Consider the following 17,067-nt stretch of genomic DNA (forward strand, 5'->3'; position numbering starts at 1 on the left):
ATTTTTCTACATGAATTCAGCATAGAAATCACATGCCATTATTAATGAAATATTACAAGCTTTTTATAAGCTGATAACAAACAAAAAAGTTAATCAAGCATCAGTATACAATCTCTGTGATGTTAATCCAGCAACATAAACAACAAATGATTTTCCAGGAATACAGAGCATAAAGGTCAGGTAGAAGACGACCAGAGAACTCACTCTCATAGATTTCCTCAGCTTTATATTAAAGCAATCCTGACAAACATCTTTGTAGAAATAAATAAATCAGAAGAGCCAATTGACTGAATTCTAGTAAAGGCGGAATAATTGCAATGCTTGGGCAAACCACTATAGAGTTGTTGTTGCAAAAGCATTAGGACTGAAGAATGTGGTTTACAGGTTTCGTGGAAAGGCAAGATGTGTGCCAAATCAGTCAATGTAAAAACCTTTGACGATAGTTCACAAACAACCAATCAATGAAAATACATCAGCAATACAGAGAGGGAAAAAAAAATCACAAAACTCTCACTGAGTGTGTGTGTGTTGTGGCTGTGTGGACCGTGATGCTTGTGTTCCCTCCTCAGAGAAAACTCTTTCAAAAACACGTCTTAGAGAAAGTTTAACATTGCTCTTAAAATCCTGCCCCATGAAAACATACAGAATGGGGTTCAGACAGCTGTTGAAATACGCCAAAGAGAAGGTCAACGGATCCAGTGCCAAAGCCACCGAGGTACTGGATTTCTTTCCGTATATTTTTATCAAACCCACTATGTGAATTGGCAACCAGCACAGAAAAAAGGCCACGATTACAGCCAACATGATGCGAAACGCTCGTCAAGAGTGAAAATGACTCCTGCCTAACTTGCGTGTGATGAATCCGTAACATGTTGTGATGCATATGAGAGGAACTAAAATATGGAAGCATATGGGTAGCATTATTCAATTTGGGATGTAATATTCAAAATGGCAATGCAATATGTAAAATGGCAATGCATTTCTGTATATACATTTCCATTTTCCAATACATTTGTGCAACGTTTGGTGCAAAATGAAAATGAAAATTAAATTACATAATTTTCATTTGCCATTTACTACACCAGTTTTAATATGTAAAATGAATATTAATTTTAACGCTTTATAAGTTGCAAAATTAAAATGAAAATGTATTACAGAAATGATTAGATATGTCTAACATGTTAAAGCAAAAACTGTGGCAAAATGATCATTTAAATGCTATTTTTCTTAATTGCATTAACACTCACAGTCAAGACACTTACGATTGCATTTTCATTCGGTGTCCCGCAATGAATGTAGCAAAATTCAATGTGCACATTGAAAATGCATTCCGAGCCGATCACGTGTCCCCGCCCTCGCGCCACGTCAATCATTGTGTGAACAAGGCGGGGCTTGCAGAAGGTCAGAGACTCAAATCTCAAGAAGAGGATTCAATCAAGTGAGACAACATGGACAAGACAGTTGGTCCGTGTATGTTTTGATAATTTCGGTTTATGGCTTCAATATTTCATTCGCACTTGTGGGCGGAGCTGAAACGCTGCTTTCATCTGATTGGTCGAATCGGATCGGTTTTCATCTGACAGCCTTCAGCTCGGTCTTGTCATTCTTTCAGGCAGAATAAGAGTCAGTGCGAGTGAAGCACTGTATTGTCTGAAACCACCGCTCACTGTTAATTAGCATAATATTTGAATCAGATGTAGCTGGGCACATAATTCGTGCTGCTGAGACCTGCAAATTATTTATAGGTTGTAGTATTGTACGAATATTGTCCCACTGATAAAAACAAATAGCAAATAGTTCTGTCCCTTTGAATGAATGAAATTCATCCCGAATGAAAATGCAATCGTGTCTTGACTGTGAGTGTTAATGCAATTAAGAAAAAATGGCATTTAAATGATCATTTTGCCACAGTTTTTGCTTTAACATGTTAGACATATCTAATCATTTCTGTAATACATTTTAATTTTAATTTTGCAACTTATAAAGCGTTAAAATTAATATTCATTTTACATATTAAAACTGGTGTAGTAAATGGCAAATAAAAATTATGTAATTTAATTTTCATTTTCCACCAAACCTTGCACAAATGTATTGGAAAATTTAAATGTAAATACATAAATGCATTGCCATTTTACATATTGCATTGTCATTTTGCATATTACATCCCAAATTGAATAATGCTACCCATATGCTTCCATACTAAAAAGCCAAACATTTAATCTGATAATGCTTAACATTCCATACAATTCATAATTGTCTTCGTCAGCTTTAAATTGGCAGTTTGTTTTGTTATTTTCTGTGTAAGTCTTTCTTAACATCATAAAAGGCAGACTGAGAATTGAAGCCAGAATCCAAACTGTTGCACAGGACAGTCGTGCAATGAACAAGCTGCGATGATTCTGAGCCCAAACCGGTGTGATCACCTGAGTAAACCGATCCAGACTAATCAAGCTCAGTGTGAAAATGCTGGAAAACATGGTGATGTACATAATGAAGGGGAAAATCTTGCACATTATGGATCCGTATGGCCAGTGATCAAATGCACTCTAGGTAATGTAGTAAATAGTGGTAAGGCAGCACAAGAGGTCAGCAATCGCTAGATTGAGAAACCATACTGTATTAACAGTCCTCTTCATCTTCAATCCAGCAACATACAAGACAAATGCATTTCCAGGAACACCGAGGATCAAGGTCAGGTAGAAGAAGACCAGAGAAATCACTCTCATAGAATTCCTCAGCTTCATATTAAAGCAATCCTGACAGACATTTTTGTAGAAATAATAAGAAACATTGTCATAGTCAGTATATGTCTGGTTCATTCTGCTTGAGTTGCTGCTGTCCAAAGTGCTCTGCTTGTCCTGTAAATATCATATATTATCAGCATCAAACAGTTATTCATTCAATTCATTCAGATTATTTTATAGAAAGTGACTTACAAACAATGTTCCCTCCGAGCTGCGCAGTCGCGAAAGAAGAAAAAATGTGACAGGCACAAAAATGAATAGGAAAAGCCATTTGACTGACTTCTAGTAAATGCTAAATAATTGCAAACCACTATAGAGATGTGTTGCTATATAATAAGGACTGATGAATGTGGTTTACAGATTTTGTCAAAAGGCAAGATGATGTGCACCAAATCAGTCGCTGTAGAAATCAAATTCAGTAATGGTTGCAGATGAAATAGCTCAACACAAGAGCCAACGCAAAGATATGACGTAAAATAAAACGTCATCATGTTTTAAAGAAGATTGGCTTGATTAAATGCTGTAAATAGCGAATGATGGGCACAGAACATTAACAAAACTCTAAGACATTTACAGGTGTAGCAATGTGCAAACTCTACTATACTTTTGTTTTAAACACACACACACACACACACACACACACACACACATATATATATATATATATATATATATATATATATATATATATATTATAAGAGTATAATATAAATAGTTTATCACAAGAACAGAATTCTGCTTAATTTTTTTTTTCATGTTAGCTTCAATTATATTGTATTACATTACATTACATTATTATAAAGAATTTACCTGTTCTGTATGAGGTTTTTACAATTATTTTAATAGAATTTCTTGGTGACACAGCACTGTAATTTTTTTTTTTTATAAATCTCAAGTAACCTAAAATGAGAGAATTCTTAAAAAAAAAAGACAATTCAATATAAAAAGCATGTTAAAGTTAACAATTACAATACTCAGCAGGAAATTTCTGTTGAATAAACATTGCTTACATGTGTGGAATATAAGCAATTTGACAAGAAGGCAATTACTCAATATTATTAAACAATGAAAATTATTTTGTAAATAAAGATTTCTTAAGACATTTGATTTAAATCATTAACTATGCAGTCACTTGTATGTCAGTGATCATATGTTCATATGTTTTAAATCAAACTCAATTTTTACAGATCAAATATTTATGCCTTACAAACTTGTACTCACCTCACCAGCTGATCTGTACTAACTAGTGATAACTTGCCAGTGCTTACTACTTCAAGGAATAAACACAAGAAATGGAAGAAAGTTCTACTGATTAGATGAAAGGATTACAAAGAACTCTGAGTGATTGCATGAGTAATTATTTCCTTTTGGACATTAACTAAAAGATTTCTGAGAAAACCTTTGATGATAGGTATTGCATTCTCCTTCCTCTTTTGAAGAGAATGTCACAAGAAAAACCACAGTAATTACACATATAGCGGATATCAACAACTTGTTTGAAATATGCCTTAAAGAAAATCATAATGTTAATTTATAATATAATATGGCATACTCTAATGTATGTATATAGTATATAATATAGTATATAATATGCATTTATAGTATAAAGACCAGGACAATAATAGTTTACATTATATAAATGATCATTCAGTCAGTAATACTTAAGTATAGGGACAAATTCTCACTATCAACTAGTTGCTTATTAGCATGCATATAGGCTGTTTAGTACTTATAAAGCAAATATTCTGCATGACCATATTCTACATCACTAATCCTACCCAATAACTAAACTTTATAACTTCACTAACTATTAATAAGCAACAATTTAGGAGTTACTTACAAAAGTCATAGTTAATCATTTGTTAATAGCTTCAAATTAAGTGTGCCCAAATTTTCTAATGTATATATTTATAGGTTAAATGAGCATGTAAGCAGGTAAAGCTGTGTATATGTATAATATAAATTTACAGCAAATTAAATTAGACAAATTAAACAAGCAATTTGTTTGAGGGATTAAAGGGGTCAATAGATCCAAAATTCACTTTTACATGTTGTTTGAACTGAAATGTGTCTTGGCAGTGTGTGTACACAGCCACCAAATAATGATAAAAATATAACGTTTTTTTTTTTTGTCCTCATAAATAATAACCCCGTCTCTATTCAAACCTTTCTCAGTTTCTTGTCTGTGTAATGTCACACAGACCCAGGCCCCTGCCACGATTGTTGATTGACACTAGCATTTTACCTTAGACCCGCCCTGAGAGAGCTGTGCGCAGTCTGCCATTGTTTTGATGCTGGAGCAGGGAAGAATTTCTCCTAAGCGTTTAATGGAGGTGTTTTGTTGTTAGATGTAATAATGAACATAGCAGTAGTCATTTACTCCTGAAATCTGAGCCACTGAAGACGCAGTGGATTACGATTTTGTTTTTGAAGGGAATCTATCTAAATGCATCTATGTTCATGTGAATCATTCGTGATCCAGGATCACTCGGGGTTCAGTGGCTTGCTGCTATAACTACAGGGACCTGCTGTTCTATCGCTGTGTAAGATACAAACACCCTTCAAAAAAGAAAAAGGGCCTGCTATTTTCTCCCGCTGGAGAGAACACCCTAATAAACTCACCCTAATAAACTCAATTAACTTGGCAAAATGGTCCTGTCTGAACTAGAAATCAGTGGTTAAGTTGTATTTACAACACTGTTCCAGAACAGCTCAATACAAATATTCAGATGTGTGCATGCATTTTATGGAGGACTGTAAGGAGAAGACTACAATGCCTGCACTTTTGACTCACAGTCTCTAAGTATGTTTACATATGTAAAGGATTTGCCACTGATGATTCAAACACAAGTTTTGAGCAGTGTGCAGCAGTTCTCAGTTCCAGTCCTCACGCCCCTCTGCTTTGCTCATTTTGTATGTTTCTCTTATGACTTCAGAGGTTTGTTCTATTCGAACATAAGTGCCCTGCAAAGTGGAAATCTCAGCATATTCTGCCATGTTTCCAGTTCGAAGCGAACAAATGTTCCTTTTAAAGTCCATTAAAATGTGGGAGGTGTTGTTCTGACCGGGACACTGTAATAATAAAAACTTCCTAATCATCGGGACAATCAAACTGAAACTGAAACTAATTCAAAATAATCACAAAACAGCACATCAGCCCCTCACGGACGACTGATGCGCACAAATAAAAAGCAAAACATTAACTAAAAGCCCAGGCCTGGTCCTCCCTCATCCTTCACTGTTGTCGCTCCAGTTTTATATCCTTCCATCTCTGTGGGACTCGAGACCGGTGGTGGGTCGCAGGTGTCGCTCATTTCCCAATCACTCCACCGGCCTCGCTTGTTCCCACATCCCTCGGCCCTGCCCCACTCGTCACAAACACATAACAGTATTAGTGATGGGTCATTCTTGAATGATTGGTTCGTTTTGAATTAATCTTTAATGTGACTTAGGACGAACGAGTCGTCTCTTGGAGTAATTCATTCAGTCACATATGCGCAACTTCCTATGTGTTCTGTCCTGAAATTAATTCACTTATTTTAAGTCTTCTGGTTTTTCGAGTCGTTCATTCATTGCGTGACTGCCTCATAAACTAAACCTATGCTGTCTGAGCCGGAAAGAGACTTAATAATAATAACCAACTCTTTAATACCTGTGTTACCACATTCAGTTGTAAAGCAACATGGAAAAGAACCATCATGACAGAAATTCACACATTTATAAACTGTAAGAAAGAAAGCTACAATCTGAGACCAGAAACGCATCACTTAACTGTAACAGTAAATTATAATTTAAATAATGACGATGATGGTTATAATAATAACTATGCACCTGTTTGTAAGGAAATTCATTTCTCTATCCAATGCTGTTACATCACGTGACAAAAGAACAAACTACTCAAAAGGTGAAAATTCTCTTTCGGGCTCAGACAGCATAGGTTAAGTTTATGGGTCATGTGATGAACGGACAACTCAAACCTGATGACTTGTAGACTCATAGCTTTTCTGTTTCTTATAGCATTATAGTTTTGTATTGTTTGTAGAGTGATTAACGTTTGCGTAAGTAGTAGATGTGTTAGGGAAGTAACACGTAACACTTTAATTAAATTTGACTAAAATGAATGAAATTAACAAAATTACTCTTTAAAAAGATTTGTTCACTTTGATGAAAGAGACTCAAAGGTCAGAATTTGTAAAATGATCTGAACTTCCCAACACTACAAAGTATGACAAGGGCTTAACATTTCTTTCACATGCTTAAGACATTCAGCCAATCACGAAGCACTGGATAGCTGGACAATGAGAGCACACCTTGCTTTTCAGAAAGACGGACATAGAGGTGAAATAATTATACAGTTAGGCAAGGCAAGGCAAGGCAGGTTTATTTATATAGCACATTTCATACACAATGGTAATTCAAAGTGCTTTACATAAAACAAAGTAAAATAATTATGAAGAAAAATAATAACAAAAATAAAACAAGCTATTTTTAAACTTTTAAAATGAATAAAGAATTTACGTAATTAAAATGAATTTTAAAACAGTTAGAAACAGAAAATTATTTTACATAAAAAAACTGTGAAAATACAGTGCAATCAGTTCGGACATTGCACTGTGCTCGTTCAATAAATGCACAGCTAAACAGATGAGTTTTTACATCTAGATTTAAATGTTACTAGTGTTCTAGCACATCTGATCAGTATGTGGAAAATAGTATGTATGTGTGCCACCAACCCCTCTTTCGGTTAATTTTAGGTAAAAACTAAGCTCTCTAGATGTGAATGCAGCAACTGACACTTTATGCTCCACTTCTTGTCTAGACGATATATGTCCTCTCTCCTCCAGGCCAGTATGGGCTGCCCCTTCTAACCCCCAGTGGTGTATAAAGTACGAAGTATGAAAGTAATACTCAAGTAATACTCAAGTAAAAGTACAGATATCTTACCAGAAAATGAATTTGGTAGAAGTTGAAGTAACAGTTTGGAATATTAATTTAGTAAAAGTCTTAAAGTATGTGATTTTTATTGTACTTAAGTAAAAAAAAATAGTTTAAAAATCTTAAACATACTTAAGTATTGAAATTGAAATACTTCAATACCACGACTTAGGTGCCCTTGAGCAAGGCATCAAACCCCCAACTGCTCCCCGGGCGCCGCAGCATAAATGGCTGCCCACTGCTCCGGGTGTGTGCTCACAGTGTGTGTGTGTGTGTTCACTGCTCTGTGTGTGTGCATTTCGGATGGGTTAAATGCAGAGCACAAATTCTGAGTATGGGTCACCATACTTGGCTGAATGTCACTTCACTTCACTGCAAGTAAATGCAAAATGGAAAAGAGCAAAATAAATATATGTATATATAAATGTTCATACAAAGCTGGAATAGCAAGATTGTGTTCAGTTTTAACTATTTCTTCCAATTTGAAATTTTAGGTAAGAATAAGAACATTACATTTACATTTAATCATTTAGCAGAAGCTTTTATCCAAAGCGACTTACAAATGAGAACAATAGAAGCAATCAGGTCAAAAAGAGAACAAAAACAGTATACAAGTGCAATGACAAGTCTCAGTTAGTCTAGTACAGATTGTATGGCCAGGTTTTATTTATTTTTTTATTAAATGAAAGACAAGAAAAGAAGGACTTTGACTTGGACTTTTCTAAGAATAACTTCTTCCGGTACTTAGTATCTTTCATTCCAACGTAAGAAAACATTTCTGGAATCTGCATCTGAAATAGCATTTAGATGTATTTACACAGTTTATGTATTTTAGAGGGGACATGGATGCATTTTAACTGCAGATACAGATACATAAGCTTAATGTTTTGTTTTTAACATAAAATGTTGAATACTTATATTTGAAATAATTTAAAAGAAAAAAATTTAGAAATGTGAAATTTAAAATGCCAGTAGGTGACAGCAAGTAACTGTTAATGAGTGAGTCACTGAGATTCAACTGATTCATTCAAAATGACTGATTCATACAGAAACAAAGCATTTGACTATGTCAATAAGTGAATCATTTATTCAACCCATTAGTTTAAAAAGCTGAATCATTCAATAAGTAAACACAGTCCATTGCTCAGAGATGAAAAACAGTGCTTGTGATCTTTGTTTGGAACTAATTTTTTTTATCAAACTTATCAAAACAAGCAATATTTTTTTTTTTATCTAAAATTTAAGTCATTTATTGCTTTATTGAACTTGTATAAAAATATTATAAAATATGTTTATGCATCTGAAGGGAAACGGTACTCTTTGTGTGATATAGATTCCATTAACTATGCTTAAATTAAATTATATAAATCTAAAAAGTATACAGAAGCATTTTTGCTGTCTACAATAAAAAATACTTGTATTTTTGAGTTTTAATAAACTAATAAATGTTTGTGCTGTTTGTGTGCTTTGGTGATATACTTGATAAAGTCAGATTGCACATCATTACAACAACACTTACCATATTACCGCAGACGATGCTGTATATAGCACACCCCTGACTCGACTTGAGTGGGGAATGAAATCATCCGCAGTTATGTGCGGCTCGCACTTGTTTACACGTGATTAAAGGTGTTTTTTAGGAGCCGACCACTGATTCACAAAACCTGCTTTCCTGCAGTCTGTGTTCTTCTGACTATTTTGTAGTAAGTAATGAATATACTAAGGGGAAATGTATGGGAATAAAAGTATATGTAAGGATGAAAGAACCTAAGATAGTTTGATCTCCTGAGAAACGGACAATACAAACATAAACGGGCACCTTCGAGACACCCCACAGAGTGGAGGAGCAGGAGACCTCCTTCCCTTCTGGCCATTTGTTCCATTTTAAATCCCTTCACCCATTCTTCCTTCTACTCAGTCTGCTCAAAAGGATTACATGAAAATATCAATGCAAGTGAACCAACACTTATGTCTAGTATCATTGGAAATGTCTCAGTGCAACTGCTACAATGGTCTCTATCTTACAAAAGTAGATTTAAAGATAATACAGATCCTAAGAGTTAAGATATATTTTGCCTACTGTAATAGGAGTGCCCCTTCCCAGGGTCCTCCATGTAAATTACCCCCTGTTCCCATTGAGTTGTAAAATCACCCAGGCTTGGGACCTGTCTCCATCTCGGGGGATGTTTGTCTTGGTCTGATGTATTTAAAGGACTGCAGCAAAAGAATCAGGGCCTTCTGTAGCCAGATTGAGCCCATAGCATGAAGTCTGTCCACACACTTCATACTGTTTATTTTTCTAAAAGTCAAGTATGCATCTTTTACTCTAAGATTCATCTTTGAGAATTTAATGTCTTGTATTGATTTGATATATATGAATTGGCTATGTAATTGGCATAATCCTTACCTGACTGATTATAAATTGTTACATTTGATTTACTCTGACTTAATTATTTTCTCAAGTAGATTAAGTGAAGGCTATGTTTCCTCAAATCTGTGTCCAGGGTTAAGTGCATACTAAAACTCAAGCTAGATGGAGCATAGGGCACATCAGGTGAGACTTTAGATTTCTGACTAACCGCTTGACTTTAGTTAAGTTGTACTCAGTTGCATTAACTATGGGGGGCTCGTAAAAGTACTGGTCATAACCGCTGGTTATTGTCTCAGCTTTAATTAAGTTGTACGTCATTGTATAACTGTAGGGAGCTAGACAGGTAGTGCTAGCATAACCGCTGATTATTGTTTTGAGCTTTAACTAAGTTGTACATGGGTAACTGAGGGGGACTACTAGTCATAACCTCTGGCTACTGTTTAGACTGGCGAGTCTGTGAACGTGGGGTACATGTAGAAGAACGGCCATCGTGGGGCACCCTGAGTGACATAGATTCCTAATGAACAAGTAAAATAAAGAAAAGAGTTAAATAAGAATAATCAAATGTCAGAAGAATAACAATAATAATTACAGACCGACAAACAACCAATTTGCCTTTCAACCTAAATTCGGGGTCATACTAAAATGGAGTCAGATTAGACAATAAAATGGAGTCAGATTAAATAATAAATTGGAGTCAGATTAAATAATAAAATGGAGTCAGATTTGAGTTTAACTTAAATTTATTAACTCTACGCACTGAAAGACCGAACACGCAGGAATCCTTCATCCAGGACCGGATACCTTCCTTGGGCCGAGTGCCTGGACCTTACATATACATTTAAACGAGGAAATGTCCTAAGATCAGGTAAATTGTGCTCAACTTATTTAATGGTGATATTGTTGAATTTAAATCGAGAGCAGTTTTCAGTTGAGCTAATATGTTTTGTTGCATATGTAGTTTGTGTGTTAGGTAATTTCAATTTAATTAAAGGTTGGTAGGAAGTATTTTAAATTATGGGTTTTTATTTTGAGGAAGGTAGTGAATTATGTGGTGTAAAGAGAAGTGGTTTTATTTTGTTTCAGAATCCCGCTTGTATAACTGGTGATTGGCCTGGTAACACAGTCTTCAGAATTAATGAATGATGTGAGTGTATAATTATAGACACTAAGAATTGAGTTGTCTTATAAACATTTTGAAGAATGGTGGTGGTTCTAGGTCTCTTAAAGGAGAACCATCCAGTTGGTTTTAATTCCTCTTTTATAGATCCAGTTATTTGATAAGATATTTGATTGGATTAAAGTATTTGTTGATATAAATGCTCAATTCAAGGTACTTACAATAAGCTCTTTTGTTGCAGGACTAGCATGACTATTGTTACTATATTTTATCGTGGTGAATTTCCCAGTGCTCGCTTTGTATTACGTGTATTAAGATTGTTTTTTTTTTGTAGTTGTCCTCCTTCCTGACTTAGTTGCAGCAACTATAGGGGGATAAAGTTGATGAGCCATACAAAGAAGCTATGGGAAAGAGTAGTGGAAGCTAGGTTAAGGAAGGTAGTGGAAATTTGTGAGCAGCAGTATGGCTTCACGCCCAGAAAGAGCACAACAGATGCAATATTTGCTCTGAGAATTTTGATGGAGAAGTATAGGGATGGTCAGAGGGAGTTGGACTTTGTGTTTGTAGACTTGGAGAAAGCGTATGACAGGGTGCCAAGAGAAGAGCTGTGGTAATGTATGAGGAAGTCAGGAGTAGCAGAGAAGTATGTCAGACTGGTGCAGGACATGTATGAGAGGAGCCGGACAGTGGTGAGGTGTGCTGTAGGTCAGACAGAGGAGTTCAAAGTGGAGGTGGGACTGCATCAGGGATCGGATCTGAGCCCCTTCCTGTTTGCTATAGTGACGGACCAGTTGTCAGAGGAGGTCAGACAGGAGTCTCCTTGGACAATGATGTTTGAAGATGACATTGTGATCCGTAGTGGGAGCAGGTGGAGGGAAACCTGGAGAGGTGGAGGTTTGCACTGGAGAGAAGATACATGAAAGTCCGTCGTAGTGAGACTGAATACGTGTGTGTGTGTGAATGAAAGTGAGGGAAGTGGAACCGTAAGGTTAAAGGGTCAACAGTCCAGAGTAATTGAGAGCGTGCCAAAGAGGTAAAGAAGCGAGTGCAGGCAGGTTAGAATGGGTGGAGAAAGGTGTCAGGAGTTCTGTGTGATAGGAAAATATCAGCGAGAATCAAAGAGAAGGTGTACAGGACCGTGGTGAGACCAGCTATGCTGTATGGTTTTGAGACCGTGGCACTGAGGAAGAGACCGGAATCAGAGCTAGAGGTAGCAGAGCTAAAAATGTTGAGGTTCTCTTTGGGAGTGACAGGATTAGGAACGAGTACATCAGAGGGACAGTTCATGTTTGACATTTGGGGGACAAAGTTATGGTGGCCAGATTAAGATGGTTTGGACCTGTTCAGAGGAGGGAGAGTGAGTATATTGGTAGGAGAATGTTGGACATGGAGCAGCCAGGCAGGAGGCAAAGAGGAAGACCAAAGAGGAGGTAAATAGATGGATGAAGCTAGTGGGTGCAAGTGTTGAGGATGCAGAAGATAGGGATAGGTGGAGAGTGATTATTTGCTGTGGCGACCCCTGAAGGGAAAAGCAGAAAGAAGTCCTCCTTCCTAACTTAATGGCAGCTGCAGGGTCTTCTGGCACTCATGTGGTTTCTGGTGATCCATATTTCCTTCTGAGTGCTGTGACTGCTGTGCTACATTTGGGTCTGGATTTCAATAAGTGGTTGTATATTTTCACGCCGATAGTTATGCACTGTGACATGTCAAAAGTGTTTTCTTTCTTTGTTTAATTTGAATGAGGTTTGTCTCAGTGTTTTAGATATTTATTACTTCATGTGAATGTTGGTATCTGTGAATTGTCATAAAACTGCTTGCATAAGCAATGAAGCTTACACTACAGTTTGTGGCCAGTTATTAGCCCCCTCTGAATTGGATGGCTTGCAGTATGTATCAGTCTTTGCTTTCATCTTTCTCTGCTGAAGACCATACTGGCAAATCTTAAAACTTCTACAACAAGATAAACAGTGCTTCAGACATGTAATCTCTTCAAAAAGGAGATTCAATTCTCTCCTCCGTTTCCCTCCACCACCTCTTTAACAGCTGATGATTACCACATTCTTGACAGACAAAACTAGAACATTCAGCGGGCAGTTCTCAGCTCAGTGCACATGAACTTTTAGTATTTAGCAGTTTAGAGCTGGGAAACAATATATATTGTATATTGCTTGAGAGCACTCTTAAAAATAAAGGTTCCAAAATAATGTTTTTGCAGTGAAGCCACAGCAGAACCATTTTTGATTCCCGAAAGATCCTTTCATTGGACAGTTCCTAATAGAACCATTTTGAAGAACATTTTTAAAATCTCAAGTTTTTTGTTTTTTTTTACTATAAAGAACCTTTTCTTCATTTGAAAGGTTGCATTGATGTTTACGATTCTTAATGAAACCATTGATGCCAATAAAAAAGCTTTATTTTTAAGCGTGTACAGAATGTTGCAAGGAAAAAGAGGAAGTTGTGTGTAAATTTTTTTACGATTAGAATTTATTCCAATCTTTCTTATTTAAAGAAATTTAGAAATTAAACCATTATGCTTTGGCTACTTGACCCAGAACTTTTGTTCGTAACTATTTGCACTAATAATGAGCAATCTTCACTCAAAATTAATCGAATGTTAAATGAACATTCAATTGAACATTTTATTGGTTTTGCACTTTATGCAAAAAACTGTTTATAGATAACACACTTTGCTTGCAATTTGTAAGATTATACAACACAAAAGTGAGAAAAAAAAACATAACAGCAAAATTATAAAATGACCGAAGCACTGCAATATGAAAAAATAAAAATATGTTTTAAGCTGATGATACACGGGGCAACTTTCTACGAAATTTTGCTGTGCTACTTTTTTTTTTTTTTTTTTTACCTTGAGAATGGGTAACCTTTCTATCTGGATATAGATCAGTTGTGAGCCCTGTGTCTCACCTAGTTGCCTTATAGACGGCAACATTGCCCAGAGTTGTATCATCAGCCTTAGTTTTATTCACAAATGCAAGCTTTAAATTATTTATATAATTTTATTTTTCTTCACGAATTTGGCATAGAAACCGCATCCATTATTAGTGAAATATTACAAAATGTATCTATGCTCACAGCAAACAAAAGAAGACACTATAGCATAGTATTATATTATGCTGGTTTTAAACTTTCACAAAAGTTCATCACAAATCATTTAGAATATATAAACAATACAGAAAACAACAGAAATCATGGATAAAAGTTAGATGACTTGCTGGGTTTGACTTGATTACTTTTGAAAATAAATAATAGTTTTAGAATAATAACACACATCAATCTGAAAACTGAAAAAAATAGATGATGTCTTCACTAAAGTGAATGCAAATTATGTATATAAATTGTATAATTTTTTTTTTCTTCATGAATTCAGCATAGAAACCACATGTCATTATTAATGGAATATTTCAAGCTTTTTCTAAGCTGATAGCAACCAAAAAAGTTAATCAAGCATCAGTATTCCATCACTGTGATTTTAAGCTTTGACGATAGTTATACAGTCAATAACAGGGAGAGGAAAAGAAAAAAACACCGGAATGATGAATAAGAGTTAGATGACTTGCTGACTTCGAGTTGATGAATTTACAATTATGAAATTACAACATTATTAAAATAGTAATACAAATCTATAAGAAAACTTATATATAGTATAAATGAACTGATATCTTCACTACACTGAGTGTGTGTGTTGAGGCTGTGTGGATTGTGATGCTTGTGTTCCTTCCTCAGAGAAAACTCTTTCAAAAACACGTCTTAGAGAAAGTTTAACATTGCTCTTAAAATCCTGCCCCATGAAAACATACAGAATGGGGTTCAGACAGCTGTTGAAATACGCCAAAGAGATGGCCAACTGATTCACTACCAAAGCCACCGGGCGACTTGATTTCTCTCCGTATATGTTTATAAAACGCAATATGTGATACGGCAACCAGCACAGAAAAAAGCCCATGATTACAGCCAAAATAATGCAAAACGCTCGTCCAGAGTGAAAATGACTCCTGCCTAACTTGTGTGCAATGAATCCGTAGCATGTTGTGATGCATATGAGAGGAAACAAAAACCCAAACACAAATCTGATGATGCTTAGCCTTCCATACAATTCAGAATGTTCTTTATTATAAAGCCGGCACTGTGTTTTATTATTTTCTGTGTAAGTCTCTCTTAACATCATAAAAGGCAGACTAAGAAGTGAAGCCAGAATCCAAGCCGTTGCACAGGACAGTCGTGCGATGAACAAGCTGCGATGATTCTGAGCCCAAACTGGTGTGATCACCCGAGTAAACCGATCCAGACTAATCAAGCTCAGTGTGAAAACGCTGGCAAACCTGCTGATGAGCATAATGAAGGGGAGAATCTTGCACATTATGGGTCCGTAAGGCCAGTAGCCAATAGTACTCTTGGTCACCATGAAAAGAGTGGAAAGGCAGCACAAGAGGTCAGCAATCGCTAGACTGAGAAACCCTACTGTATTAACAGTCCTCTTCATCTTCAATCCAGCAACATAGACGACAAATGCATTTCCAGGAACGCCAAGGATAAAGGTCAGGTAGAAGAAGACCAGAGAAATCACTCTTATCCAAATTCTCAAACTTTCATGATAATCCTCCATTGCTGTGATTTGAGTGGAAGTGTCCAGTTTATCCTGCTAATATCACATATTGTCAATGTAAAATCATGAATCATATTTAAAGTGTTGTGTCAGATTAGAAACTTTTAGAAATTAATATACGATCAGCAAAGCTGAATTATGATAATAAATATGCAACCAAATGCTATTTTTGCATTAAAGTACATAAAATGTTTAAAAATAATTTAAATAGCTCTAAATAAGTAATCATTACTCACAGTGTTATGATTCTGTTCACAGTTATTCTGGCAAATGATTTCTTCCCTAAAGTTCGTGACTTTATACCACTTCTTCAAATGTATCACGTCATCAGGCTTTACCAACATTTCTTGGTTGAACTGTGAAACATCAAGACTAACTCTGTAAAGCTAGTTAATGTGCAGTCTTCAGTCACTTTTGACTGGAGAATTTTACATTTTGAATTTTTAAAAATGAATTGGTATGGCTATAACCGTACAGCCAAATTGAGTCAGAAGACTGAAATAAGAGGTTAAAATCAATCAATCACCTTTATTTATATAGTGCTTTAAACAAAATACATTGCGTCAAAGCACTGAACAACATTCATTTGGAAAACAGTGTGTCAATAATGCAAAATGATAGTTAAAGGCAGTTCATCATTGAATTCAGTTATGTCATCTCTGTTCAGTTTAAATAGTGCCTGTGCATTTATTTGCAATCAAGTCATTGATATCGCTGTAGATGAAGTGACCCCAACTAAGCAAGCCAGAGGCGACAGCGGCAAAGAACCGAAACTCCATCGGGGACAGAATGGAGAAAAAAACCTTGGGAGAAACCAGGCTCAGTTGGGGGGCCAGTTCTCCTCTGACCAGACGAAACCAGTAGTTCAATTCCAGGCTGCAGCAAAGTCAGATTGTGCAGAAGAATCATCTGTTTCCTGTGGTGTTGTCCTGGTGGTCCTCTGAGACAAGGCATTTATAGGGGATCTGTATCTGGGGCTCTAGCTGTCCTGGTCTCCGCTGTCTTTCAGGGCAGTAGAGGTCCTTTCTAGGTGCTGATCCACCATCTGGTCTGGATACGTACTGGATCCGGATGACTGCAGTGACCCTCTGGTCTGGATACAGACTGGATCTGGTGGCCACGGTCTGTACAGATGAGGATTTTGCTGATGTCATGGGCCGATGCGATCTGCAGCATTATGAGAATGGCTGCTATGTCTGCATATTGTGATGACTTAATTTGAAGTGTTGTGGTGGGCACGGCTGATCATTGACCCACAGCACTCCTGTGCCTG

General features: G+C 36.2%; 1 protein-coding gene and 1 pseudogene across 1 annotated transcript; both read right to left on the bottom strand.

The window, feature by feature from the left end:
* Window positions 1–416: 416 nt before the first annotated feature.
* On the bottom strand, window positions 417–2,744 carry LOC127966141 (C3a anaphylatoxin chemotactic receptor-like; annotated as a pseudogene).
* A 12,001-nt stretch (window positions 2,745–14,745) lies between these two features.
* LOC127966143 (C3a anaphylatoxin chemotactic receptor-like) lies at window positions 14,746–15,794 on the bottom strand. The gene has a single exon (XM_052566963.1). It carries the CDS (start codon window positions 15,792–15,794, stop codon window positions 14,856–14,858), a length of 939 nt encoding a protein of 312 aa, XP_052422923.1. The 3' UTR covers window positions 14,746–14,855.
* Between the last annotated feature and the right edge of the window lie 1,273 nt (window positions 15,795–17,067).

The sequence above is a fragment of the Carassius gibelio genome, chromosome B10, assembly GCF_023724105.1.
Source record: "Carassius gibelio isolate Cgi1373 ecotype wild population from Czech Republic chromosome B10, carGib1.2-hapl.c, whole genome shotgun sequence".
NCBI classification, from domain to species: Eukaryota; Metazoa; Chordata; class Actinopteri; order Cypriniformes; family Cyprinidae; genus Carassius; species Carassius gibelio.

Excerpts from the sequence above, each read along its gene's own strand:
- LOC127966143 (XM_052566963.1), bottom strand. The coding sequence starts at position 15,794 with ATGGAGGATTATCATGAAAGTTTGAGAATTTGGATAAGAGTGATTTCT.